Genomic DNA, 26,896 nt, shown 5'->3' with positions numbered 1-26,896 from the left:
GATCTTTTTGACCTGGAAATGGATTGCTTGAATCTGGGACAAAGGGAGAGAAGTTATTTGAGTGACCATATTGAAGACAGCAGAGATGAATTCCAAAGTTTGAGTTGGTTCGAGTCGAGATTTGTTGTAACTGACCAAAATTCCCAAATGAGAGCACAACTGGAGTAAGACGTCACAAGCTTGAAGTAGTTGATGCCTGGTCAGAGTGGTTAGGAGCCTGTCATCTAGATATGGAAACACCCAGAATCCTTACAATCTCAAGTGAGCTGCAACTACTGCCATACACGTGGTAAACACCCTGGGGGCTGTGGTGAGACCAAAGGGCAGTGTTCTGAATTGGTAAAAACTGGCTCCCAGCTGGAAGGGTAGATATCTCCTAGAGTGTCTGTTCATTTTTATGTGATAGTATGCATCCTAAAGATCTATCAAGACATCCAGTTGTCCTTGTGCAGAAAGGGCAGAATGGACTGAACACTGAGCATCCAGAATTTCGGATATCAAACTGATCAATTTAATTTGCTGAGATCCCAGACTGGTCTCCAGTCCCCTGTCTTTTCTGGCACTGAAAAGAATCTTGGATAAATTCTGAACTCTCTCTCGTCTGGGGGACCTCTTGATTCACTCTTTTTTCCTAGCAGCTACTGTCCTCTGACTGGTGGAATATCACAGATTTTGTTTGTTACTGGGGGGATTATATAATCTCTAAAAATTATTCTTTGCACCCATGTATCTTTTGTAATTTCCTGCCAGGGTCTCTGGTGAAGGGATAAATGATCTCCAAACGCCTCCAAAGGAGGACAGTTGGGCCTCCACTCACGAGTGCTGACAGGATCAGTCAGAGAAAATATCCACAGATCCTTGGTTATGCAGACCACCTCTGGCACGGGAGTGGCATCTTCCATTTGAGTTCTCCCCTCTGCCCCTGATGGAACTGTCTCCATGGATCTTGGAAGGGATCCTGGGATTTCTTGAACCACATTTTTCATCCACCTCATTGGTTCCTAGAAAAGTTCCGTTGAGAGGATGAAAACCATACTCCCACAGCAGACAGGGTTTTCCCTTCCTGCTCACACCTGGAGAGTGTGTCTCTCTCACTTTGGGGCTAAATAAAGAGGTTCAATCAAAGGGAGCATTGACAAAAGAAGATTTGAAGAGTTCCGCAAAGTCACATTAAGTGCATCCAGGCATGTCTCTGGATGGAAATGCCTAAACCCACCCACCCATGAGGTACCTTCACCCACATGGGAAATAAGTTGCATGGATGAATTTGAAATAGACTGAAGGGTAGCAGACTGAGGAAACAGTACTCTGTACCTCGAAGGATATGATCCCAGAGAGGGATTTAGAAAGTTTCTTGATCACATCCCTCTGGAGTTTTGTAAAATGTGCCAAATAATTCAGTGACCTGAGGGAGAAGGTTGCTGAAGCATAGGCATCCTTCCCAAATCTGTCCAGCATCCTAGACTCTCTGTTAAGGGGGTGTACAGAAAAACTTTGCTCTACCAGTTCTTTCTTAGTGACCGCTGCTACAACCATGGCATCAGCAGGTACTCCTTTACTCTACTGTGGTCTATCCTTAGGTGGTGCCAGGATCCTATCTGGTCTCTTAGGGATTGGCTCAGTAATGTTAGGCTCTTTCACACCCGTTGAGACTAAATCAATGAGCTCATGGGCAGGCAGAGTCACCCAGGAGGTCGGCTCCAAAGGCCTCCACGAACACAGACTCCTCTTGAGAAAGGTTATCGAAGGACCAACCACCCCTTTGTTTTAAGAGCTCTAAGATGTCTCCCAATGAGACATCATCAGGTGGTGATCTGGGGGAAGCTTCCCCTTCATCAAAGTCAAGTGACTTCAATGGCAGACACTTGTGGAGAGTCTAAGTGCCTCCTTTTGTACTTCCTCTTCTGAAGAACCTCCTCATGGGGCTGCAACGGGGAGGTATCAGAAGAGATAACTATACCCTGCTGGGTGGTCTGGAAACTGGTTCAGACCGGCTGTCCCTGTGGAATGGATGACACACTCTGGACGCAGAATCGACTGGGAAGTTGGAGCCAAAGAGGGTAGAGAAGTCTAAACTCACAGAATAGAGAAGGCTCTCTCCACCACCTCGAAGCAGAATGCCTAAGATAAAGTGAAACCAATGGATGCAATAAGGCAGGCTTACAGACTGTTGGCTCCATTCACCCAGCAGGCAAACTACTCAAGGAGGTAGTCAGAGTTCAGATGTCTAGCACCGAAGTTCAGAGGGGTAGAGATGGCTCCGACAACTTCAAAGTTGAATCCAACACCCCAGAATCAGTGTTGATGCTCAGGCTCTGAAGTACTTGGCACAGGGCAGCTCAGAGATGCCATCAGAGTCGAAGATGCCAACATCTTTATATCCGAGGGAGATGACTCCAGGACAGTACAGTTGTGTACACTTACCATAAATGTAGATGTTTGAGTGTACTCACTGTTGCAGTCATCACATTTGGGTTATCCCTGCCAGGGTAGCCCTCAGCTGGCCCGAATACCAGAGGCTTAATATTTCTGCATCGGTTGCTGATGCTTCAGGATTGACGTCAGGTCATCAGTACTATAAAGTAAGGCAGCCGACACCATTACATCAGTTTTTCTTGACCTGTCAGGACCCCCCCAAGTGGGAGCAAGGTTCTAGTGGGAGAACCCCACCAGTAGAAAGTAAATACCAAAAAGTCCCCTGTAAGGAGAGAGAAGAAAGAAGAGGGGGGTGGAGGGAGGGAAACCAGGACTGTAACAGTGAATACACTTGAACATCTACATTTATGGTAAGTGTACACAACTGTACATGTTCTTTGTGTTTCACTGTTGCAGTCATCACATTTGTGTTGATTCCCAAAGCTGAGGAAAAGAGTGGAGGCAGTCAAGGATACTAGGGGCTGGCTAGGATGCCCTGCAAGACTGCAGTGGCAAACCCTGTCCTAGATTTGGAGAAGACAGGCAGGTGGTGATGTTTGGTGAAAGTGTGAACAGATGTCCGATGGCAGCTCCCAGGATGTCCCTGGTGGGGACTCTTCTGAGCAAAGCTGCAGAGGTGGAGGCTGCTCTTGTGGAGTGAGTCCTGACCCCCTTGGGGAGAGGGCTTTCCGTGTTGCTTGTAACAAATGGATGCAGTGTGCTATCCATTTGGAAATTAATTGTTTGGAGATGGCTTTGCCCTCTGCCCCTGCAGCAAAGCTAACCAGCAATTGATCAGACTTTCTGAAGGATTTAGTCCAGTCTAGATAGAATCTGAGCTGTCTGTGCGCATCTAGAGAGTGCAGGATCCTTTCCCCCTTGTTCTGTGGGTTAGGGAAAAAGGTGGGCAAATGAATGGATTGGTTGAGAACTACACTGGACACCACTTTGGGCATGAAGGATGGGTTAGTGCTGAGGGAAACCCTGCCAGCATGGAAGATGACGAAGGGCTCCACAGCCATGAGTGCTTGTAGCGCGGAGACCCTTCTGGCTGAAGTGATGGCCAGAAGGAAGGCTGTCTTCCAGGAGAGAGATTTGAACTCTGTTGAAGATGCTGGTTTGAAGGCGGGCAAGGTGACCTTTTCCAACACAAAGTTAAGGTCTGGGGTAGGTGCTCTTCTGGGTGGCCTCAAGTTGCTAGCCACTCTTAGGAATTGTTTGATCAGAGGGTGTGAGAAAAGAGGATGCTCACTGGGGAAATCAGCAGAGGCATGAATTTTAATAGAGGAAAAAGAGAGACCACTGTGTAACAGGTCAGCTAAGTAATCCAAGATGAGAGGGAGGGAGGGCTGTGCTGTATCAGCTCCCTTAGCCTGAATCCAGGTGCAGAACCTTTTCCATTTGTCAGTATAAGACTTTCTAGTGCTAGGACACCTGGCCTCATGTATAACATCTAGGACCTGTTTACTGAGGCTGGCAGATTGATCGGTGGTTAGGGAATAGGCCAAGCTGCCAAATTGAGGGTCTATAGTTGGGGATGCATGAATTCTCCTTCCCTCTGGGTCAGGAGGGCTGGGGTCTGAGATGCCATGGTGGCAGTGGGTATCAGTGCTGGCAAGGCCAGTCTGGGGCAATAAGAATTGTCCTTGGTTTTTCTTCCCTTATTTTGAGCAGTACCCTGGTGATGAGAAATAGTGGAGGAAAGGCATGGATAGATAGACTGACTCAGGGGACGGACAGGGCATCCACTTTCAAAGCCATGCAGTGATGCTCCCTGGTGCAGAACTTGCTGAGCTGATGGTTTGTGTGGGAGGCAAAGAGGTCGACCTTCAGGATTCCCCATTTCTGATTTATCACAGTGAAGGTTTTTTTGTCTAGCTGCCACTTGTGTGGGTCCAGAAGATTTCTGCTTAAGTGGTCTGCCAGAGAGTTTAGAGAACCTGGTAGGAATTGTGCTAACAGGTGGAGTTGCTGCAGAGGCTGTGTGCCAAAGGGTCATGGCCAGCCTGCACAGATGGTAGGAGTGAGTCAATCCCTGCTTGTTGATATACCACATCACAGTTGTATTTGTCTGTTTTGATCAGGAGAGCCCCTGGGGAGAGAAGGGGCCTGAAAGCTGTCAATGCATGCTGGATAGCTAACATCTCTTTTTGGTTGATGTGCAGATGGATTTGCTTTGGCCTCCATTGGCCCTGTATGCACCTGCCGTCCAGGTGTGCACCACAAGCATAGTCTGATGCATTTGTGGTGAGGGTCTGGGTGGTGGTGGTGGTGGGGGGGGGGTGAGAAAGGTAGTCCCTTGTTGTGGAAGCATGTTGCTGCCCACCAAAGAAAATCTTTTCTGAGGTAAGGTATCATGGATACAAGAGTTTCCAGGTCTTGAGAGTGTTGACACCAAAGGCTTTTTTAGGTACCACTGAAGTTTCCCCATATGCAGTCTGGCATATGGAATGAGTAGAATGCAAGATGCCATGAACCCCACAGCTTGCAGGATTTTCCTTGCAGATAAATTGGGTCTGGTGGCTAGTTGAGAGAAGTAGGCTGACAGGTAAGTTTGCTTCTCTGGAGTAAGGAATTGCCATCTGGAATGCTGTGTCCAGGCTTTTTCCCAGGAATATAATCCTTTGGATGGGTACTTGTTTGGATTTCTTTTTGACTGTGTACCCTAGGGAGGTCAGTAGGGACTTTACAAAGGCCAGGTGCTTGAGCAGCTTTTCCTGTCTGCCTGAATTAGGCAGTCGACCAAGTATAGGTAAATTTGGATATTCCTTTGTCTGCAAAAGGCAACGGCCAGAACCACATATTTTGTGAAAACTCTGGGAGCAGTAGATAGCCCAAAGGAAAGTGCAGAGAGCCTGCCCTGAAACGTAGATATTTCCTGCATAATTCCCTGATAGGAATGTGGAGGAAGGCCTCTTTTAGGTCTAGGGTGGCTAGCCACGCATCCTTGGACAGCATGGGTAACAGTTGCTGGAGGGTGAGCATTTTGAATTTTGGTATCACCAGGAAGGTGTTCAGAATGGATAGATAGAGGATGGGGTGCCAGGTGCCCTCTTTTCTGGGTACCAGAAAAAGTCTGGAGTAGAAACCTTGGCCTTTCTGTTCTGCAGGAACGTGCTCTACTGCCCTCATAGAGAGCAGGGAAAAGACATACTTCTGCGCCTCTGCCCACTGGTCTGGGGATAGATCTGGGAACCCTTTTGGAGTTGGAAGAGTGTTGAAAGAAAATTTGTATCCCTGGGACACTATATGTTGAGGACCCAGCGGTTGTTGGTAATGGTGTCCCAGGTGCTTATGTAAAAGGAGAGTTTTCCTCTTGGGGTAAGTGAAGGTGGGCAGAGGAAGGGGGTGGGGGAGGAGAGACACTGAGTTTTTACCATGAGGGGGTGGCTTAGAACTCCCGGTTTCTGAAGTGGAGGAACTCCACTGTTTTGATCTCTGCATTCCCTGTGGCTGATGTCTGGGGGGTCTTCCATGGGGTCTGGGCTGAACTGACCTGGTGGGAGCAGGAAAGGACCAGTGCTTGGAGGAGCAATGCCAATGCCTGCTGAACCTGGGTGGCTGGACGTGTAAGAAATCCTTAACTGTCTGCATAGATTTAGCTTTTTCCTCCATCTTTAAGACCTCCTCTGCCTTAGTGCCAAATAAGTTGTCTTTGTGCAAGGGTGCATCCAACAATTTTGATTTAACATGGTCTGGCAAGGGCTGTTTTATAAGCCATGCATGCCTTCTAAGGACAGAACTGGTGACTGCTGCCCTGCAAGAAGCTTATAGAGCATCAAAACCACAGTACAAGGTGTGATTAGTTACTTGAATTGCAGAATGCATTAACTCTTGTAACTCTTTAGATTCTGCACAAGCAGGAAAATAAGACACTTTTTGTTTGAGGAGTTCCATGGTGTGTTGCTGAGATTTTAGCATATGGAACTGGCAATTTAGTGCTCTGATAGCAAGAGTAGCAGAGGTGTATACTTTGTTACCCCATCTGTCTAGTGCTCGGGAATCCCTATCTGAGGGGGTGGGATTCTTTGCAAAGGTTGCTTTAATTCCTTTAGGTCCTTGAGAAATTACCTCAGGGTCAGCAGTAAGATTTTTAAAAATAAATTTGATATTGTCAGGGACTCTAATACCGGTCAGACTTTCTGGGTGCAGAAGGGAGAGTGTCAGGAGTCAAACTGGATTCCAGGAAAACATCCACAACATCCAGGATTGGGGGAATGGCCAGGGGTCTGTGCTGTGGAAGATCTCAGAATTCCCCAAGTCTCTTTTTAGACTAAGGGTAGTCCTGATATTCCCACTGGAAATACTCCCTTAAGGTAGAAAGGGTTTCCCCAAAGGAAAAGTCCTCGGGGGGGGGGGGGCTGAAGGAATGGAGTCCTCTGCATCAGAATCCTCATAAGCATAGAGGGGTTGCATGTCTTCATATTCAGATGCATCAGAGTCATCAGACTCCTGTTCAAACTACTGGGGACAGATCTCTTTCTTTTGGAGGTGTAGCCTGACTTCCCCTGATCAGCATAAGGTCTTCCACCATTTTACGCATTTGAGACTGAGGCAAGGAAGCAGGTGCCTGAGATTGGGTCGTCTGTTTCTTGGGTGTGGTTCATACCCTGGGCCTTAGAAACTCAGTAGTTTTCGAAAGAACTGTAGACGCGAAAGAAGTCGTTAGTTTGTGTCGAGAATTGGTAGTGTGAAGTACTTCCTCGGAAGTCGGTGCCTGCTCAGCAGCTCCGGACCCACCCAAGGGAGAGACAACTGCAGGATCCTTAGTCGAAGAAGAGTTTTGCGGCATACCAGTCTCCGAAAGGGTCTCAGTAGTGGCCTGCGAATCCAAAGAAGTGGGCATCAGGGGCTGCAAGAAAGAGCTTCACTGAGGACTGGAGAACTGACAACTAGCTTAATGGAAGCATCATTGGTAGGTTTGGACCTGTGCGGTCTATCTCTGTCTTTATTCCTTACATTTTTTTGGAAGATCTGCTGTTGGATGGCTTACTGAAGCCATATCGGAATTCGAGGACTGTAAGCGAAAATATCTAGCTACAATAAGGGCCCGACGACATATAGTTCTGCTGTTGAACAAAGCACAAAAGCGATAGCGGGAGACTTTGTGGTCTGGGCCTAAGCAAGTGACCCAGTAAGAATGAAAGTCTCGGTGTGGTATTTGCTTTCCACAGGCGAGACAATTGTCAACTTTTTCTGACATCGGTTAGTGCAAGAAAAAAGGATCCCCAATGGGGTACTTAGCTTTAGAAGACTTCAGCTTCAATTCGGAAGACAAACCTCAGGTAGCGGCCAACCAGCACTTGTGCGAACTGCTACTGCTTCAGGCTCCGCGGCAAGAAAGACTGGTGTAATGGTGTCAGCTGCCTTTCTTTATACTACTGATGACCTGACTTCAGTCCTGAAGTGACAGCAACCGATGCAAAAATACTAAGCCTCTGGTATTCGGGCCGGCTAAGAGCTACCCAGGCAGGGATAACCCAAATGTGATGACTGCAACAGTGAAACATGAAGAACATCTTTGGATCCGATGGCTTGGAAACAGAAGGTCGGATCAGAGAAGGAGCTAATATCAGAGGTGTGGTACTAACCAATGAAGTTGAGCCAGAACAACTCCCATTTCTATCTTCATCCCGAGAAACTTCCTTATCCTGTCCATATCAGATTTGGATAAAATCCTAGATCATCAAATGAATTATGCTATAGATGAAGGTCTTGACAGAGGATGAGGAGAAGCCAAAAAGGACGATGGCAGCTGAGAGGTAACTGGCTCTGACAATACCTGAGGTGAATGTATCTGGGAGGGATTTGTCAGATCTAGGTCTTGGATCTGACTTTTTAACTTGAGCGAGAGGAGGCACTGAGGCAAAGCGAAAGCTGCAGTTGTTGTCAAATCCGAAGATCTCTTACGAGATTCTTTTGAATGAGAATCTCCTTTTTTCTCTAACCTTTTAGGGGTTTGAGCTCCAGAGGCCATAGATGCAGGTTCTTACAGTCAATTAAGGCACAGGAATTAAATCATCCCCTTACAAATGTTACAGTGAGTCAACATGGGAAGGTGCTAAACAATACATGCACTTTGAATGTGCATCAAAATTAGGAATTTTGTGGCAAAAAGTCACACATTATTTAAACCCTGAAGGCTATCAGACATTGTAAAAAAAGAAGAAAATCCAAAGATATGGAAGCTAAAAACTTTTTTTTCCTCCTCTTTTTTTTTTTTAATATTACAAAATTCAAGAGAGAAAAGGAGAAAATACCAACAATAGTAAGCCTTAGAGAGGGAATACTGAAAAGTACTACAAGGGATACAGTATACCAGGCAATGGTAATTAAAGTTAATCTAAAAGCAAAAGTATACAAACATAATTACAGATGTAATCAGTTAAAGGAAAGAGTCAAGAACATATAAATTATTGAGATTGTAAGGAAAAAAAGACCAACTCACAAAATAGCAAATCTCACTCTAATGTTTCACATCTACTTTTGAACTTTAGGGTGGCAAACGTTATCCAAGTTATGTAGGGTGATTAGGGCATTACGGGTAAAGGGAGGAGCTCAAGAGTTTCAGTGTTCTACAATCTGGAAGAAGCATTCTGAGTTGGATTCCAGGATGGGATCAGAACCCAATAGTTGAATAAACGGAAATGACAACATCAGACCAATCTTTTGCCAAAGGAGAATGCAGAGAGGCAGTTTCTGGGACATATCTTGAGAGAAAGGGGCAGGAGGGGTGGGAGAGAGGGAAGAATGCTGCAGTATTCATTCTGAAGTATTAGACTGTCCCTTTTTAGGAAAAGCTTCTTGTTTCCTGTTATTCCACCCCTGCCATCTCTTTTTGTTTCCCTGCTTGGATGAGAAGGCAGGGATTGTTTATTTTGTTTCTAAGATGGAAAAGAGGAGTTGGGAGAGTTGTAAGATATGGCCTGGAAACCTGGGGAGAATGAAAAGCAAGAGACTGGGAAGACAGAGCATTTTGAATGTTTTTACTTTCAGGAACGTGTTTAAAAGAGAAAGGTCTAGGACAAATCTTCACTGTCATCCTTTTCTTGGCACCAGAACAATTTTGGAGTAAAATCCTTTTTCTTTGCAGTCTTTTGGGACTTGTTAAATTGTGCCCTGATTCAGAAGGCCCTGAAAAATGAGGGTGAGTAGAAGATGGTTATGAGGATGATGTGGCATGCCTTTCAGAAGGGAATATTTTCCCAGGATATGGCATAACAGTCCTTGATGATGTACAGGACCCATTTCTCTGTCCTAATAGCTTCCTACTGGGTGAGGCAGAGTGACACTCTGAAGGCAAGGGTGCTGCAAAGACAATCACATTTTTATTTTCAAAGGGAGATCTCCCAGATGGAGGTTCCATATGAGGTTTGTTACAGTACCTTTTCCTAGGGTGTTTTCTTGGCCTTTGATATGTCCTGGGGTCTCTTCTAAGGAAGGATGTATATTTAGTTAAGTTGTTCCTATTATATCTGGAAAATGAGAGTAGAATCTGCTTGCAAGCTTTCATAGTCTTACCTTGGTGTCTTGCAGAACTGTGAACAGACTGGCAGACCAAGGACATAAGATCTTTGTCCAAGGGGGAGTTCAAAGGTTTTCATTTGAGATCCTCAGGAACAGGCTAGCTATGAAAGCAGGCATATCACCAATGACAGGCCCAGTAGTTGCCCTAGAAGAAGCATCCACAGCATTTAATGCTGTGTCTGGCTATTTGAATGGCCTGGGAAAGTATATTCTGCATTTGTTACTTTGATTCTGCAGTTGCAGGGTCTGGCTTAACTTCGTTCAAGGACTGAAATACAGAAATCAAATATTTAATCATTTTAGTCTGGTAGTTAACTGCCCTAAAAGCAAGGGTTGAAGAGGTGTATACCTTATTTCCCCATCTATCTATAGCCCTACCGTCTTTGTCTGTAGGTAGAGCATTTTCACTGGGCAAGAGCTTGGGAGGATTATCTGAGGCAAGACAGACTGCAGATGGACCCTGCCACAGGATTATTGTACAAGTATTCTTTAGAAGCTGGTGGTTGAGAGTCAGGCGCTTTAGAGGTGGACTGGAAAGTCTCTTGGAAAGACTCAAGAGTAGGAGGGACTGAGAAAGGAGGAGTAGTACCCATTTCCAAGAGGCTGCAGTACCCTTTCTGTACGTCAGAGCTGAGTGGATTAATATTCAAACTGTTTTATCTTGTTCTAGATAGTCTCCCCAAAAGAAGCTTCCTTAATAATGGAATCCAGAGACAGGAAGTCCTCATTGTCCAAAGAGATCTATCCAGGGGGGTGCAGCTGAGTAGAATACTCTACAGAGTGATCTGAATCATATTATTCTTTGTCAGAAGATTATGATACCAAGGTAGGTTTCTAAGGAGTAGCCTGTGGTTGTGAAGAGCCAAAGGTGGGAAGTTTAAAAGCCACAACTACTTTAAACAATCCCTTGGGAGAAATTCATCCACTCCTTTTCCCTGGTGCTGAGGGAGAGACTACGTGTCTACTCTTTTGTTTCTTCGTCCTGTGCGTGATGTCCACCTGGATGCGATGCGGAGGTTCACAACCCTGCCTAATTTCTATTAATGTACCTAGAATATCTTTCCTAACTAATATTTGAGGGATGTCATGAGGACCCTCGGAAATGATAAGTCACGGTTCATCAAATGTATCCACAGTCTGGAAGGCCTCAGGAGCCATACCAGAAACCAATTAGGTCTCGATAGCAGGCAACTGAGAGGTAACTTGATATACTGCAAGTTCTGCAAACTCAGCGAGTACATCACAGTCTGAAACATTGTACAGTGCATCAGCTCTGGGCCTCTTAAGCTTCTTAGGTGGAAGAGGAATGCACAGGGATGAGGATTTTGCCATCTTGGACTGGGCCAGGACTTTCAGATGCAGAGTCTCCAGAAAGGCATTGACAGAATAAATCCTTGAACTAAGGGTTTTGGGAATGAATGAATAACTGACGAATGGAGAAGGATTTATGACTGTATTCCAGGCTTAGACAGAAAAGGCACTTAGTGTGCAAGTCCCTGTATGAGATCTGTCTAGAACACTCACACTTACCCCTTCTAGATGACATCTAACGAATTTGAACAAAAATAGCATAAGCAAAAAAGGCAAAGGAAGATTCGCCAATGGGGCACTTATCTAAGTAAACAATCTAGTTAAGTAATGGTACTAACAACCAAAACAGTGATCAGTCTAACAGATGCACAACCTGCTTTTGGACTGGAAGCAAGACAGTCTGAGGATCCACGCTCATACATCTATCTATATACCTCTGCACTTACAAGCTGAGATCATTCTTTAGACGTACAACCTCAGGAAGGTAAAGCCTTGGTAACCCAGCCAGATGTCAATGGGGAAAACCCAAATGTAAGGAAAACTACATCAGTGATATCAGTCACAGGATATCATATTATCTCTTCAATTCTGGGGGGCTGGGGCATCTACTCCCACAAAAACACCTCATTCACCCTGGCCATTGTCTGAGAAAAGGAAGATTCCTCTAGAGAAGGTTGTGAGGACCATGTTTCCTCTGAAGAGAATTAGGTTTGGAAATCTGTAGGAAAAGACGCTCCTTCCAGGTCTATATCAGGATCCTTTGATAGGTCGTCTTCAGAAATAACACTGCTGACATTTTCAGGTAAGGATTTCTAAGTGCCAAGATTAACAACCCTTAACTTCCTAGCCAAGATAAGGAAATCATCTTTACTAACAGGCATCATGTCTTCAAATGAACAATGTTTAAATGAAAGTTATGTACTTTCCATAATGATATATCCGCTGTTCCTGCAAACTCTCCCTAAGCATTTCAATCTTATACTCTAATAAGTGTATGAATTCTTGAAGTGACTTAGCCCATAACTCCATGTATTATTGTCTGAAATTGAAGCCGCATGACTTTGATGTTGTCTACTATGTTTTATCCATTTTTGTCACCCTACTGAAAATTGCACATTATACTCATCTCCAAATGTTTCTATTGTTCCTAATGTATTTATACTCTGCTTTCTGGAGGTTTTCTCCCCGGGCCTCCGCTGAAAATGGACATATATCCAGTCCGACTTTCCCGGTAAACAAATGTAAAATAAATAAAAAATAAACTAAATAAATATCCATATTGTCTGATTTTTGTCTGGTTCAACTAAGGGGTGGTGGATCTGAATGGATCCTGCCTCGGCATTGATTCTGAAGTTTTCCAGTTTCAGGGTGCTGACTTCTCCCATACCCACAATTCCCTGAACTCCACCTCAGTACTTCAGATCGAGTTTGCCAGTTTGCCCTCCTCCATAAAGATATAATATCTATATTTAAACTAATATATGTGTACATTAATCATAACCCCTGTTCAAGACTAAATCCAAAAGACAGGAACAAATGGTAGGGTCATGAACAAAAGAGGAAGGACTGCTCACAGACAGGGTATGCTAGGCACAACTCTGCCACCTGAACCCCATTAGTGTCAACATGGAAGGGGACAGGTGGGAGGGAAGATGAACCAGATGAAAAGCAGGCAAAATGGACATATGATTATGGTAAGTATATAACTTTCATATACAATGTTGTCCATTTTTGTCAGATTCAGCTATGAGACAGATTTCCCAGCTGATAGGCCTTGGTAATATCAAGGAAGAACATTCCCAAGGATGGTGGAAACAAAAGAGGAACATAATCGAGACAGTTCACCCAGCTTTCAATGAGATACAAAGGTATGAACGGTTAGCCAAGTAGCCACTATGCATATATCAAGAGGTGGTCTACTGGCAAAATCTGTTGGAAGTGGCCACTGCCCTTGTGGAATGAGCTTTAGGTTTAGATTGTAAAGATAAGCTCTTTTTGTTGTAAACAAAGGAGATGTATTCTGATGATAATCTAGTCAGAGTAATCCTAGCCACTGCTTTGTCCAATTTAGGTTTTGAGATCATAAGCAATTAATATGACTTCCTGAATGGTTTGACAATATGAAGGTAGAACCTAAGCTGGCAATGAATGTCCAGCATACGTAGGCTGTATTAACCTAGGTATATTGACTGACTTAAATAAGTATCAGATGCCACCTTGGAAAGGAAAGATGCATTAGTTCTTAAAGAAACTCTGTCTTTGTGAAAGGACAAATATGAGGGCTATCAGGTAAGAGCTTGCATTTCTGAAAACCATTTGGCTGAAGTGACTGCTCTGATATGAGGTAGTGCTATCTGTGCCACGGAGATCAGAGCACTGCATGTGTAACATATGTCACCACTGCTAGCTGGAGTTTTGTAACTAAACAGTGGTGTAAAATCTTACTATAACCACAGATGTCCTTCTCTCCCATGTTGCAGTATTCATAACGAGGGATTCCCCAGCCTAGGTGACCTGAACGTCTGGCCAGTATACAAAAGACTTTTGCTTCTGCATGGTACTTGCAATGTTGCACATAGCAAGGCAGCCAACGTAGGCCATAAAGGTGACATCGGCACATACCATTCCTCAAAACGGAATGCCCCAATCAGAACACCAGTCCAAGGATATGAGGTATACATCATCCAAAACACAGCAAGTACCGAGGGGGTAAGAGGATGGGATAGAATACTGCAACATGGAAATGAAGGAAATCTATGGTTATTGCAAAATTTTACATAAATATTCTATGTCCTTCTATTCCTATGTTGCAGTATTCATAACCTGAGGGGGAGTATCACAGCTCATGGAAGGAAAGGAAGGATGAAGCAGAGGAGTTTTCTAAAACTCCATGCAGGACTGCCCTAGCAAATCCTGCTCTGGACCTGGTAACAGTGTCCAGTTTGTAATGTTTGGTGAAAGTATGGACAGAGGACCATGTAGCTACTTTCAGAATAGATGCAGTGTCCAGACCTTTGAAGAAAGCCCCTGAAGAGGCTACTGCTCCAGTGGAGTGAGCCTTTACTAGTGTGTCTTTTCCATGGGATACATACATGAATGAAATTGCCTTAGAAATCCAAGTGGAAATAGTTTGTCTGGTGACAGGTTTTCCCAGTGTCCTGGAATGGAAGGAAACTGCTCTGATTTCCTTACAGATTTGGTTTTGTCCAGATAAAATCTGAGTTGTCTGTGCATATTCAGGGGAATGAAGAGCCCTTTCACTGGGATTTTTATGGTTAGGAAAACAGGTGGGCAGATGACTGGATTGGTTTAGGGACATTAACCACCTTAGGCATGAAATAAGGGTTAGTACAAAGAGAGCCCCTGCCCTTGTGTAAAATGAGAAAATGTTGGCAAGCCATAAGCGCTTGGAGTTCAGAAACTCTTCTAGCAGAAGTGATGGCTACTAACAGGATTGTTTTCCATGTGAAAAATTTTAAGGAAGCTGACACTGCAAGCTCAAAGGCAGCCTGAAGCTGCATTTCAAAGACAAACTTTAAATCCCAGGAAGGAAGGACAGGTCAGGGTCAAGTCTCCTAGTGTTGGGTTTCCTGGCCTTCTGCAGGACTAGAAGCACGTCCTCAGAAAAAAGGTGTTGGAAAGGGATCAAAAGCCTATCACCCACAGAGTTAGATTCAAGCAAGGCAAGATGTGGATGGATAAGCAATCTCTTGTCTTGTGTGAGAAGATCCACCCTGTGTGGTAACTTGTGATGACTGGCCTTGGCTAAATGTAAAAGAGGAGGGAACCAGTGCTGTCTTGGCCAAAAATGATTCACCAGCAAGGGTTTTGGTTTGTCTTGCTATATTTACAGTAGGACATTCTGAATGAGTGAGAAGGGGTGAATGCATAAAGAAACATCACCTTCCATGAAAAGGACAGGTTATCTACCTTACATACCAGTGGGTAGTACCCCCACTGGTGGAGAATGTCCAGAAACACATTCCTGTGAAGCATCCATTTGTGGGCTTGTGTCATGAACCTGGTGAGTGTGTCTGCCAGCACATTTTAAGCTGAAGGAATATAAACTGTTTACAAAGAGACCTTCTCTTGAGAGGCAATCTCCCAGACTTGAAGGGCCAATCTGCAAAGCAGGTATGACTTGGTGCACCGTTTGTTCACATACCATAGAACTGTTGTATTGTCTGTGAAGAACTTCAGGGTTCTTGGGAGTAGGGAGGAATGAAAGGCTTGGAGTGCTAGAACCAAAGCCCTCATTTCTTTTACACTGATATGTTGCTTCTTGATTGAGGGAGATCAAAGGCCCTAGACTTTTAAGTGACCCAGAGTAGCTCCCCATCCCAAGACTGAGGCGACCTTGTAGAGTTCCTGAACTGGAGTTGGCTGCTGAAAGGGAAGGTCTGGATTCAGTTGAAACTGTTGAACCCACCAGTGTATTTCTCTTTACGCATGAGAAAACAGAGAGTACAAATTCCAGAGGATGGGCATGCTGGCTCCAAATTGTTTTTTAAAAAACACTGGATTTTCCACATGAAGTCTGGCTAGGGGTAGCATGGGAATACGTGATGCTATGAACCTCAGTATAAGCAAGTACTCCCTGGCAGAGATGGAAGTTAAGGGGAGAAGTTGAAAGAAGTAGCTGAGCAGAGTTTGCACTTTTAGAGGAGGGATAAAAGCCATCATCAAATATGTCCTTAGTTTGCATCCTAAGAAAATCTAATCCTGGGAAGGATTGGGAGAAGACTTGCTGGAGTTTATGGTGAATGCTAGGCCTTGGAGAAGGGAGATAGTGAAGACTAAGTGTTCCTTCAGACTGTCTGGATGAACTGCTTGAATTAGCAGATCATCCAGATAAGGATAGATCAGTATTCCTTGAAGCATGCAGAAGGCAATGACAGGAGCTAAGCATTTTGTGAATATCCTTGGTGCTGTAGAGTCCAAAGGATAAAGCACAGAACTAAAAATGTGAGGAAGCAACAGAAAAGTGCAAAAACATCCTGTACTGAGGATGAATGGGGATCTGCAGGTATGGATACTAGATGTCCAGAGCGACTAGAAAGGCCTGGGGAAGCAGAAGAGGGAACACAGGTTGTAGAGTGAGCATACAAAAAGTTAAATACACCAAAACGAAAGCTGGTGCCTGGACCCAAAGCACGTATTCACAAGATATCCAATAAAAACAGCCAAACTTTTAAAATTCAAACACTTTAATGGTGTAAAAACAAACATTTTTATTGCTCTTCCACCATTAAAGTGTTCGAATTTTAAAAGTTTGGCATTTTTTATTGGATATCTTGTGAATAGTTGCTTTGGGTCCAGGCACCAGCTTTTGTTTTGGTGTATTTGGTTTGTTTTTGTGGATTATACAAAAAATTAGCACTTTGAGGAAAAGGTTGAGATGTGAGAAGTCTAAGACTGGTCTCCATGGACCATCTTTTCTGGGAACTAGGAACATCTTTGAATAAAACCCTTTTCCTTTTTGTAGTGGTAGGACTTTTTGAATGGTCCCTTCATTTGGCAAGTACTAAAGGATTTGTGGGAAGAGATGAACCTAACAACGAAGAGGTTGTGGAATGCTCATGGAGGGAAGGACAGATTTCCATACCATGTAGTAGCCATTTTGGATAATGGAAAGACCCCACTTGGCGGAGATACTTGTCCAAGAGGGGAGGGAAGAGACGAAGATAGGCGGTGGGAAAGGGGGATGTTTGAGAGATTTTCCAGGTAGTCACAGACTACCCAGCCTGTCTGGAAAGGTGGTCTTTTGAGCAGGGGTTTGCTGAGGTCTAGAAGATCCCGGTCTGTGAGCCCCTTTCTTATGGGAAGGAGAACTGTGTTGTTTCTTCTGGCAAACTATGTCTTGGAAGGATAATTTCTGTGGTATTTAGGAACTAGAGACACAAAGATGTGTTTCATTTCCTTCCCTTTTCATGTAGGGACTTGAAAAGGGCTGCAGCATCAGCACCAAAGAGGGCATCATTGTCCAGATGTACATCCATAATTTCAGCCTTGATATCATTAGGGAAAGGTTGGAGTCTTAACCATGAATACCGCCTAAGGACAGAACCCAAAGCTGCTGATCTACCTAAAATCTCATCTACTTCATAACTGCATTTAATTGAATGTCTAAGTGCCTGGGATGAGGCATATAGTAAAGAGGCAAGCTGAGCCTTGGCTGGTGACTCAGGAGTGTCTGACATTAGCCATGAAGCTTGGGTAAACAAGGCCAGAACATATTTCGACATGTGGGTCTGGTAGTTGACAGCTCAGATAGCCAGGGTAGAGGATTGTATATACTTTTTTACCTATCCTCTGCATCATTTTACTATCCTCGTCAGAAGGGAGCAGATTAGTGGAGGAAAGAAGTCTAGAATGTTTGTCTGCAAAAAGGGAAATAAATACGGGAACTGTTGGAGCACATTTAAATAAAATCTTGCTATACTCAGGGACTTTACAGAATCTGTCAGGTCTTTTAGGGGTTGGAGATTGAGAATCTGGATTCTTTGACACTGAAAGAAAGGCATCCAGAAAAGTAGGGCGTACAAGGGGGATGTTTGAGGGTAATGGAGGCTAGAATCTAATTCAGGGGAGAAATAGTCTAGAGGTGACTAATTGAGATGTGTAAATTAATGACTCATCTGATGAAGTTTCTTCTTCTCCAGAAGCCTCCTGTTCATCTACTGATCTCCTAGGAGTGGTGGAAGGAACAGAAAGGGAAGGTTTGACAGTGGATAGATTTACAGCAAGGAAGGCATTAAGGATTCCCTGTGATAAGACTCGTCAACCTTGGGGAGGATCCTGGGAAGAGGAAACATGTTTTTGTTTTACTTTCGTCTTACAAGGTAGAACCCCATCCCACCCTCAAGTTGCCAGGCTATAAGGAAATAGCCGATGTAGGCATAGGTTCTTTGGTGGACGCTGGAATAACTTGAGACAGAGGAGCTGGAAGGGCACTACAAGGTACATCCGAAGAAGTGGGCCGCAGTTCCCCCTTAGCATCCTGAAAGGAAGTCTGCGATGCCTCTGTGGATGTGGTAGTGGCACCATATGTAATGGCTTCAGAAATGGTACCCACTGAAGGCTGGGAACCCAGAGATCACAAGGGCCTCTGGACCTACACTGGCCTCGAGAGAAGATTCTGGATCCAGAGGCACAGTCGAAGATTTGGGCCTGATCTTTTCGGCCTTCTTCTTCAGTGGCTCAGAGGATGGACCCACGGGGCCCTCTCTACCAAAAGCTAGTCTTTTAAGCCATTGATTCTCGAGGTAAATGTTAAGAGCCGACAACTACTACAAAGCATTCTGGGGACAAACACCTGGCAAATTGCACAAGACTTGTAATTGTGCTTGGACCATAGGCAAAACAAACACTGAGTGTGGCTAGCTTTGTGTAGAATCTGACGTCCACAAAGTCACTTGCCCTTCCCAGATGAAATTAACCTCAGGAACATGCAGACTGGGCCAGGACTTTCAGATGCCAAGTCTCCAGAAAGGTGTTGACAGTGAAGCCTTGACCTAAGGGTTTTGGGAACAAATGACTTGAGAAATGGAGAAAGATTTATGATTGTATTCCAGGCTTATACAGAAAATGCACTGTGTGCAAGTCCTTGTATGAAATCTGTCTACAGCACTCACATTTACCCCTCCTAGTTGACATGAACAAATCTGAGGAAAAATAGCATAAGCAAAAAAAAAAAAGCAAAGGAAGGTTCTCCAATGGAGCACTTATCTGAGAAAACAATCTAGTTAAGCAACAGTACCAACAACCAAACAGTGATTAGTCTGACAGATGGACAACCTGCTTTTGGGCTGGTAGCAAGACAGTCTGAGGATGCACGCTCATACATCCATCTATATAACCTTACACTTACATGCTGAGGTCATTTGTCAGACGTACAACCTCAGGAGGGTAAAGCCTTGGTAACCAAGCTGGATGTTAATATGGAAAAACCCATATATAAGGAATACTACATCAGTGATTTCAGTCACAGGACATCATATATCATCTCTTCAATTCTGGGGAGAGAGAACCATTTACTCCCCAAAACACCACCTCATTCATCCTGGCCATTGCCTAAGGAAAGAAAAATTCCTCTAGAGAATGCTGTGAGGACCAAGTTTCCTCTGAATCAGACAACTGAGTTTGGGAATCTGCAGGAAAAGAAGCTCTGTCCTTGCATGTCAGAATCCTTTGAGAAGTCTTCTTATGAAATAACACTGCTGACATCAGTTTTCAGGTAAGGATTTCTGAGTGCCAAGATTAACAACATGTAATAATTTTCTAGGTAGGGTAAGGAAATCATCTTTACTAACAGACATGTCTTCAAATGAACACTGTTTAAATGAAAGTTATGTACTTACTATAATGACAGAGCCATGTCATCTGATTTTTGTCTGGTTCAGCTAAGAGGTGGGGGATCTGAATAGATCCAGCTTCAGCAACGATTCTGAAGTTCTTCAGTTCCAGGGTGCCGATTTCTCCCCTACCTATAATCTCCTGAACTCCACCTCAGTTCGAATTGCCTCCCCCCCATAAAGACATACTATCCATATCTAAACTAATATCTGTGTGTACTAATCATATAGAATGTTTAACACTAAATCCAAAAGACAGGAACAAATGGCAGGATCATGAATAAAGCAGGAAGGACTGCTCACAGGATATGCCAGAGACATCTCGGTCACCCGAAGCCCATTAGTGTCAATATGGAAGGGGACAGGCAGAAGGGAAGTTGAACTAGATGAAAATCAGGAAACATGGATCTATTGTTATATTAAGTACATAACTTTTATATTCAATGTTGTTTATTTTTGTCAGACTCAACTATGGGACAGATTCCCAAGCTGACAGGCCCTGGTAGTATCAAAGATAGGGTTGGAGATGACAATGGTTAAGACATTTACCTCACAAACAAAAAGTATAGAGTTTGATTCTCTCTAAATTGGACAGGCATAAAATGGTTCACAAGGGCAGTTAGCCTTGTACTTACCTGTGTACTTACTTACCTAAGAACATTCTTGAGGGTGGTGGAAACAGAACATAAACAATCTAGACTGCTCATCCAGCTTTCAATGAAGGTTTGAACTGTTGGCTAAGCAGCTGCATTGCAAATATCAATAGGTAGTCTACTGGCAAAAACTGCTGAAGTGGCTAGTGCCCTTAACGGAGTAAGCATTAGATTAAGATTGTAAAGAAAAACTCTGTCGTAAACAAATGAGAAGCATTTGGATAACAATCTAGTCAGAGTAACCCTAGCCACTGTTTTGTCCAATTTACGTTTTGAGAACACCACAAATAATTAATCTGACTTCCTGAATGGTTTGATACTATGAAGGTAGAGCCTAAGTTGGCAATGAATGTCCAGCATATGTAGGCTGTATTTACCTTTGTTCGAGAACCGTGGAAAAAAAAAAAGTCTGGTAGGTATATTGACCTATTTAAATAAGTCTCAGATACCACCATGAAAAGGAAAGCTGCATTAGTTCTTAAAGAAACTATTTGTGAAAGGTCAAATATAAGGGCTTTCAGGCAAGGGCTTGCATTTTTGAAAGCCATTTGGCTGAAGTGACTGCTCTGATGATATGGGCTAGTATCATCTGTGGCAGGGAGATTAGGGCAGTGCATGTGCAACATATGTCAGCATAGCTATCTGGAGTTTTGTAAAGAATTTTATGTCATTTTACTATCACATTGTTTTGTATAGATACTTGTGTTAGAAATGTATTTGTAAAGTTGCTTGTGTTAAAAACGCATCATCAGTGGGTCCTGCTGGACAGAAAAGAGATATACATTTATGTCAGACAGTATTATTATAACTGATTAAATGTATCTTTTACCACTGAATTCTGGAAGGGAAGAAGTTAATCTCAGTCCAGCTAATTTTGAAAAATAAGTAAAAATTAATAATGTAGAGATGCCAAAGGTACCGAACAAGAAGAAACAAATGCTGAAAAACTTCGGTAACCACCATGAAACGATAACTGTTAAAATCATCTCTCTAATAAACTTAATAAAATGAATTCCGATAAGCGCTTTCGGCAAGAATGCCTTCTTCAGATCGTAAAATTCATGAGATAAAAATCAGAATTTAAAAGCCTAATGTCCAATCAAAATACATTTCAATAAATTCATGGGCCAATCAACATACTTCAATTGTCATCGCATATAGCCACTCAAGGTAGCGTCTCATATTCTCCCACATTGGCTAAATAAATTGTCAGCCAATTTGCCCCTCCAAGTTCAGTGCCAAATTAGTATGCATTTAAAATAAACCAATAACAGAAGGAAGGACGAATGGTCCACCAATCTCTAGGAGTTGCAAACAAATTTGCCATATTGAGACCAAAAGCCCTATCTTTAGAAACCAGTCGACAGATGATAGCAAATGCTTCATTTCATTGGTTAGACATATAGGCAAGATCACCAATCGCATCTCACTTTGTGATTGTCCTACCCAGAGTCAGAGTTTCATATTTACGCCACTCAGAAGCCATCCGTGAAATGGATAATCAACCAAAAACATTGCAATAAATGCAAATATACAAGGCAAAAGTCACATTTTTCCAAATATTCCCTTAATAGATTGGTATCCAATTCTTTACCTATTATATGTTTTCTGCTAAAACATGAAGCGCCATGGCAATACGAGCGCAACATGCACAGCTATAAAACTGTGTCTTCCTTTGCAGGAATTACTTTTTAGCAGATACATTTCTTCTTTTCATAGCTCAAGGGGTGAGTTTTAAAAGATTGTGCTTTGGTGACAGTCAATCGCAGGGATGGAGGCGCTAAGCCAGGTTCCTACAGCAAATATAAATATACCATGACCAGAAAAATAATTTTGGAACGCTATAACAATAGATAAATAATTGAGAAAATTACAGCACTAGCTCATATGTCTTGGCCAATAAGAACCAGTATCAGGATATAAAAACCAATAGACAGATGGTAACGAATGTTTCATTTCATTGGTTAGACACATAGGTAGATCGCCAATCACATATCACATTGTGATAGTCCTATCCAGAGTCAGCATTTCGTATCTACGCCACTCAGAAGCCATCTGTGAAGCGAATATCCAACCAGAACATTGCAATAAATCCAATTATACGAGGCGAAAGTCACCTTTTTCCAAGTATTCCCTTCATAGACTGTTATCTAGTTCTTTATCTATTGTAATCTATGAGAATTAAAACAAACCTGCTAAAACAAGAAGCGCTATAGTCAGCAACACGAGCGCAACGTGCACAGCTAAAAAACTGTGGATCTTCTTTGGCAGGAGTTACTATTAGCATATATATTTCTTCTTTTCATAGCTCAAAGGGCGAGATTTTAAAAAGATCGTACTTTATTAACAAAATCAGTCGCAGAGAGGGAGGAACTAAACCAAGTCCCTACAACATATAAACGTACTATGGGCAGAAAAATAACTAGAACACTAGAGCCAGTGAATGAATAGTGAAGAAATTTCAGTGCCAATCATCAGTCACATCTTCCAGACTATTATTCATAACCAGGATCAGCTCTTCGTAACTAAGCCATTTAAAGGGCCACCTATACAATGAGTAGCCAATTAAAACATTGTAATTGCGTGCCATTGCAATTGCACAAAATAAAGGTTATGTGCTTTAATATTGAATCGAACATGTCAAGAAACTTCAACAAGGACTCATCTCTCCAGTAAAGAATTGTAGAAATATTGCAAAAATATTAGTGTCCAGCAGTGTTCCATCTGGTCTTCAATATAGTTTTGAAAGGGACCACCACATTTAGACAAGGTGGATGATTCGCTTGTAAGTTGACAATCCAACTTATCTCCCTGACTTCAGTCCTGTTCATAGTATCGCAACCTCTTGCGTTTAAATTAATAACTTAAACAACTTGAAATTTAAAACTTTGTGATGGATTTATTGAGCAATGGATGGCCAAAGCATTATTTTGATCAGAATTTCGAATATCTCTTTGATGTCTCATTATACGATCCTTTAAACGCTGGTCTGTTTTTCCAACATAGAAGGCGTGACAATGAGAGCAAGTGGCTAAGTAGATTTAAGTGTTGACTATTGCAGTTTGCATAAGCATAAAAAATGTGAGATTGTCCTGTAATGGGATGCTGGAAGACATTAGAATTGCTGATAAAAGGGCAGGCTTTACAACGTAGGCATTTAAATGCGCCTTTCGGTTGACATACAGGTTTCTTAGTGAAGCCATCCATCACACAAGTCTCTTTAAATTTTTCTTGTTTTTAAATGTGAATCTTGGATTGTCTCCTACTATTCTTCTTAATTGGTCGTCAGATGTAAGTATCAGCCAGAATCTTTTAATCACTGCTCGAATCTGCTTATTATCTGTGCTACAAGTAATTGTACAGTTAACTCTGTTCACGTTCAGTGCTACGACTGATGTCTTCTCTCATTACAATCCAATTCCGAGGAGAAAAAAGGACAACCTCTACCTTGTCTCAGGGTCACACGATCATCCTTTAGACCAAAATTACTGCCCTTATAACCTCTTGCATTTAAGTTATTACTAAGTTTCTTTATCTCTAGGTCAAAATATCCTTCCCTAGTACATAGCCTTGAGGCTCTTGCCACTTGATTGTCATAAATATTGTCAAAGATGTGTGCTGGATGCATGCTTAGATGGTACAAATAGTGGTTCTTCCATGGTGGTTTCCTATAAACCTTTGTACTTAGACCTGTACTGGGATGTAACAAGATTTCAACATCTAGAAACTCAACTTTATCAAGTGAATGTTGAACTTTAAAATACAAGGAAGTCAGTGCAGCCATTAATAAATGCATATAATTAGTCAATAGTACCTTTCCATAAGATAAAAACATTGTTTCCATGGACTATCCCCATTGAGAAATGAAGCTTTTTCCCAGGATGCTAGAACCAGATTAAAATAACCGTTAGCACAGGGAATGCTCATGGCTACCCCCCATGTTTACAGATAATACTAATCCCCATACAAAAAGAGTGTTCTCTAAAAACAATTCTAGTAAAGAACAAAGTGGTTCATGATGACTGTTCATTTCCCTCAATAATGAACAAATGGCTTGCAATCCAAAGGCATTGGGAATTACAGTAAACAGGCTAACAATGTCCAGTGTTACCAGAATAAAGTCTTCAAATGAATCCACACCTTGCAACTTAGAATGTAATTCAGATAAGAAATTACCTGTATCTTTCAGCACCATTGGAGCCATATGTAGAACTTTCTTTAATTCATTCTCAACATAAACAGACAATGAATCCATAATCCAAGCCCTACCAGCTACAATGGGACGTAGAGGAGGGTCAGTGGGATGCTTGTGAATTGGAAGTCCACTAACAGTAGGTATTGTTGGTATTGTTGGATGTAGAGAGTCCAGAAAATCATACAGTTCTTTGGTAAGACGTCTTTCCATGAGCATTTCATATAACTCACTACGAACAAGGGATATCTTCAAATCCACCTCCTTCTTGCTAAGTTTTCGATAAGTTATCTGCCAACATCCTTAACATCTTATTCCTATACCATATAGCATCCATAACAACTATATTACCTCTGCTCCAATGTTTCCTTTTCCTGTTTGGAAATATTGTGAAAAGAGCCTGCAATATTACCAGATCTTCTTAGTACACCTACTTCTTTTTCACATAAATGGGAGAACAAATCTAATGCAGGATGATTAGTAGGAGTAAAACTGCTCAGTCAGCCGGATTCCAAAGTCTGGGTCTGGCCTCGGCTGATGTCGCACTTCACCAGACGTCATAGCTGCTGGGGTATAAAGGCATCAGCCGACGCCATTTTCCTCAGTGTTTCTTGCCCCAGATGCCAGGTGCCCTCTAGGAAGGCTAGATTTGGATAAATGCAGATAATTCCAAACAGTAAAGAGCAAAATATATATACATATATATACATACAAACAAATACACTATAATAGATTCCCCCAGCTAGCTAAAAGAGGCGTAAGTACCCTAGGAATACCACAGAGGGGAAGGAGGGTGGGTAATCCTGACTGCAGATGCATACCTATCGGACATCTACATTTATGGTAGGTACAAAACTGTACTATGTCCTTCAAGGATGCATCTGCAGTCCTAACATATGGGTAGAATATCATAGCCAAACTGGGGGAGGAGGCACTAAGATAATGATGGTGTAGTTAAGATCCCTTGCAAAACAGCAGTTGCAAAACCTGCTCGGGATCTGGAGTATAAAGGAAGATTATAATGCTTGGCAAATGTATGCACGGAGCTCCAAGTAGCAGCTTCTAAAATGTCTTTGGTAGCCACTCCTCGTAGGAAAGCTGTAGTGGTGGCTGTAGCTCTTGTGGAGTGACGCCTGATATTTTCAGGAGATGTCTTTCCATGAAAAGAGTAGCAGAATCTAATGCAATTTCCTATCCATTTTGATATTGTCTGTTTTGAAATTGCTTTTCCTTGCACTCCTGTCGCATATGCTACCAGAAGCTGGTCAGTTTTTCTGCTGACCTTAGTTCTGTCCAGATAGTAGCGTAATTGTCTGTGCACATCCAAGGTGTGTAGTAGTCTTTCCCCCCTGTTCTGTGGGTTGGGGAAGAATGTAGGTAAATGAATAGCTTTGTTCAATGATACTCGAGACCACCTTTGGCATAAAAGTAGGATTAGTTCTCAGAGATACTCTATCCTGATGGAAGATAAGGAAAGACTGGACTGCCATTAATGCCTGTAACTCAGATACCCTTCTTGCTGAAGTGATCGCTAGCAGGAATGCAGTTTTCCAAGATAATTACTGTAAGTCTGTTGTTGCTGCTGGTTCAAAAGGGGGAAGTGTTAATTTTTCCAGCACAAAGTTGAGATCCCATGCAGGTAGAGGTGGTTTCCTTGGAGGCTTTACGTTTTTGATTCCTCTCAAGAACTGCCTGAGTAGAGGATGAGAGAAGACAGGAGGATCCATGTTGTACTCTGCTGAAATTGCTGATGCATGAATCTTAATGGAGGAGTAGGACAGGCCATTGTGGAACAGTTATGCTAAGTATTCCAGGATGTGTGCTATGTTTGCCAATGAGACATTTTCTCCCTTTGCTGCACTCCAAATGAGGAATCTTTTCCATTTGGCTGAATAGGTTTTCCTTGTGGAGGGGCTGCGAGCCTCCAGGATAATGTCCTTAACCCTCTGAGACAAATCTGGTTGATTTTGTTTTATTCAATATTCCAAGCAGTTAGCTGCAGTGTTTTCAAGTTTGGATGCAGGGTCTTGTAGTTGTTCTGTGTTAGAAGTAATGGACATACAGGTAGAGGCCATGAGTGTGCCCGAGACATGCTTCTCAGTAGCGGGTACCAATGTTGTCTTGGCCAGTCTGGAGCTATCAGGATTACCTTTGGCTGTTCCTCTCTGATCTTCAGTAGGACTTTGTACATCAAAGGAAGAGGTGGAAATGCATATGCTGTCAGGTTTTTCCAGCTGAAGGAAAGGGAGTCCACCCTCCAGGCAAGTGGGTGATATACTCTTGAGCAGAATTTCTTCAATTGGTGGTTGTGTGGGGAGGCGAACAGGTCTATCTCTGGCATTCCCCATTTCTTTGTTATGGTTTTGAAGATATCTGGATGCAGCATCCATTCGTGAGCATCCGTGGTAGTTCTGCTTAAGGTGTCTGCTAGTGAATTTTCTTTT

At 42.8% G+C, this 26,896-nt stretch overlaps 1 protein-coding gene across 1 annotated transcript in view; it reads right to left on the bottom strand.

Moving 5' to 3' along the window:
- L3MBTL2 (L3MBTL histone methyl-lysine binding protein 2) overlaps positions 1-26,896 on the bottom strand; it is a 1,942,600-nt gene that overhangs the window by 491,670 nt on the left and 1,424,034 nt on the right. The window contains exon 14 of the mRNA XM_044087125.1: positions 24,437-24,743. Coding sequence (XP_043943060.1) covers positions 24,437-24,743 — 307 coding nt within the window. The remainder of the gene's footprint in view (positions 1-24,436; positions 24,744-26,896) is intronic.

Source organism: Protopterus annectens, chromosome 1.part1 (genome assembly GCF_019279795.1).
Source record: "Protopterus annectens isolate FY-2018-M chromosome 1.part1, PAN1.0, whole genome shotgun sequence".
Classification (NCBI taxonomy): Eukaryota; Metazoa; Chordata; order Ceratodontiformes; family Protopteridae; genus Protopterus; species Protopterus annectens.
Note: the sequence above shows the minus strand (reverse complement) of the source record. Positions and strands in the feature narration are given on the sequence as shown.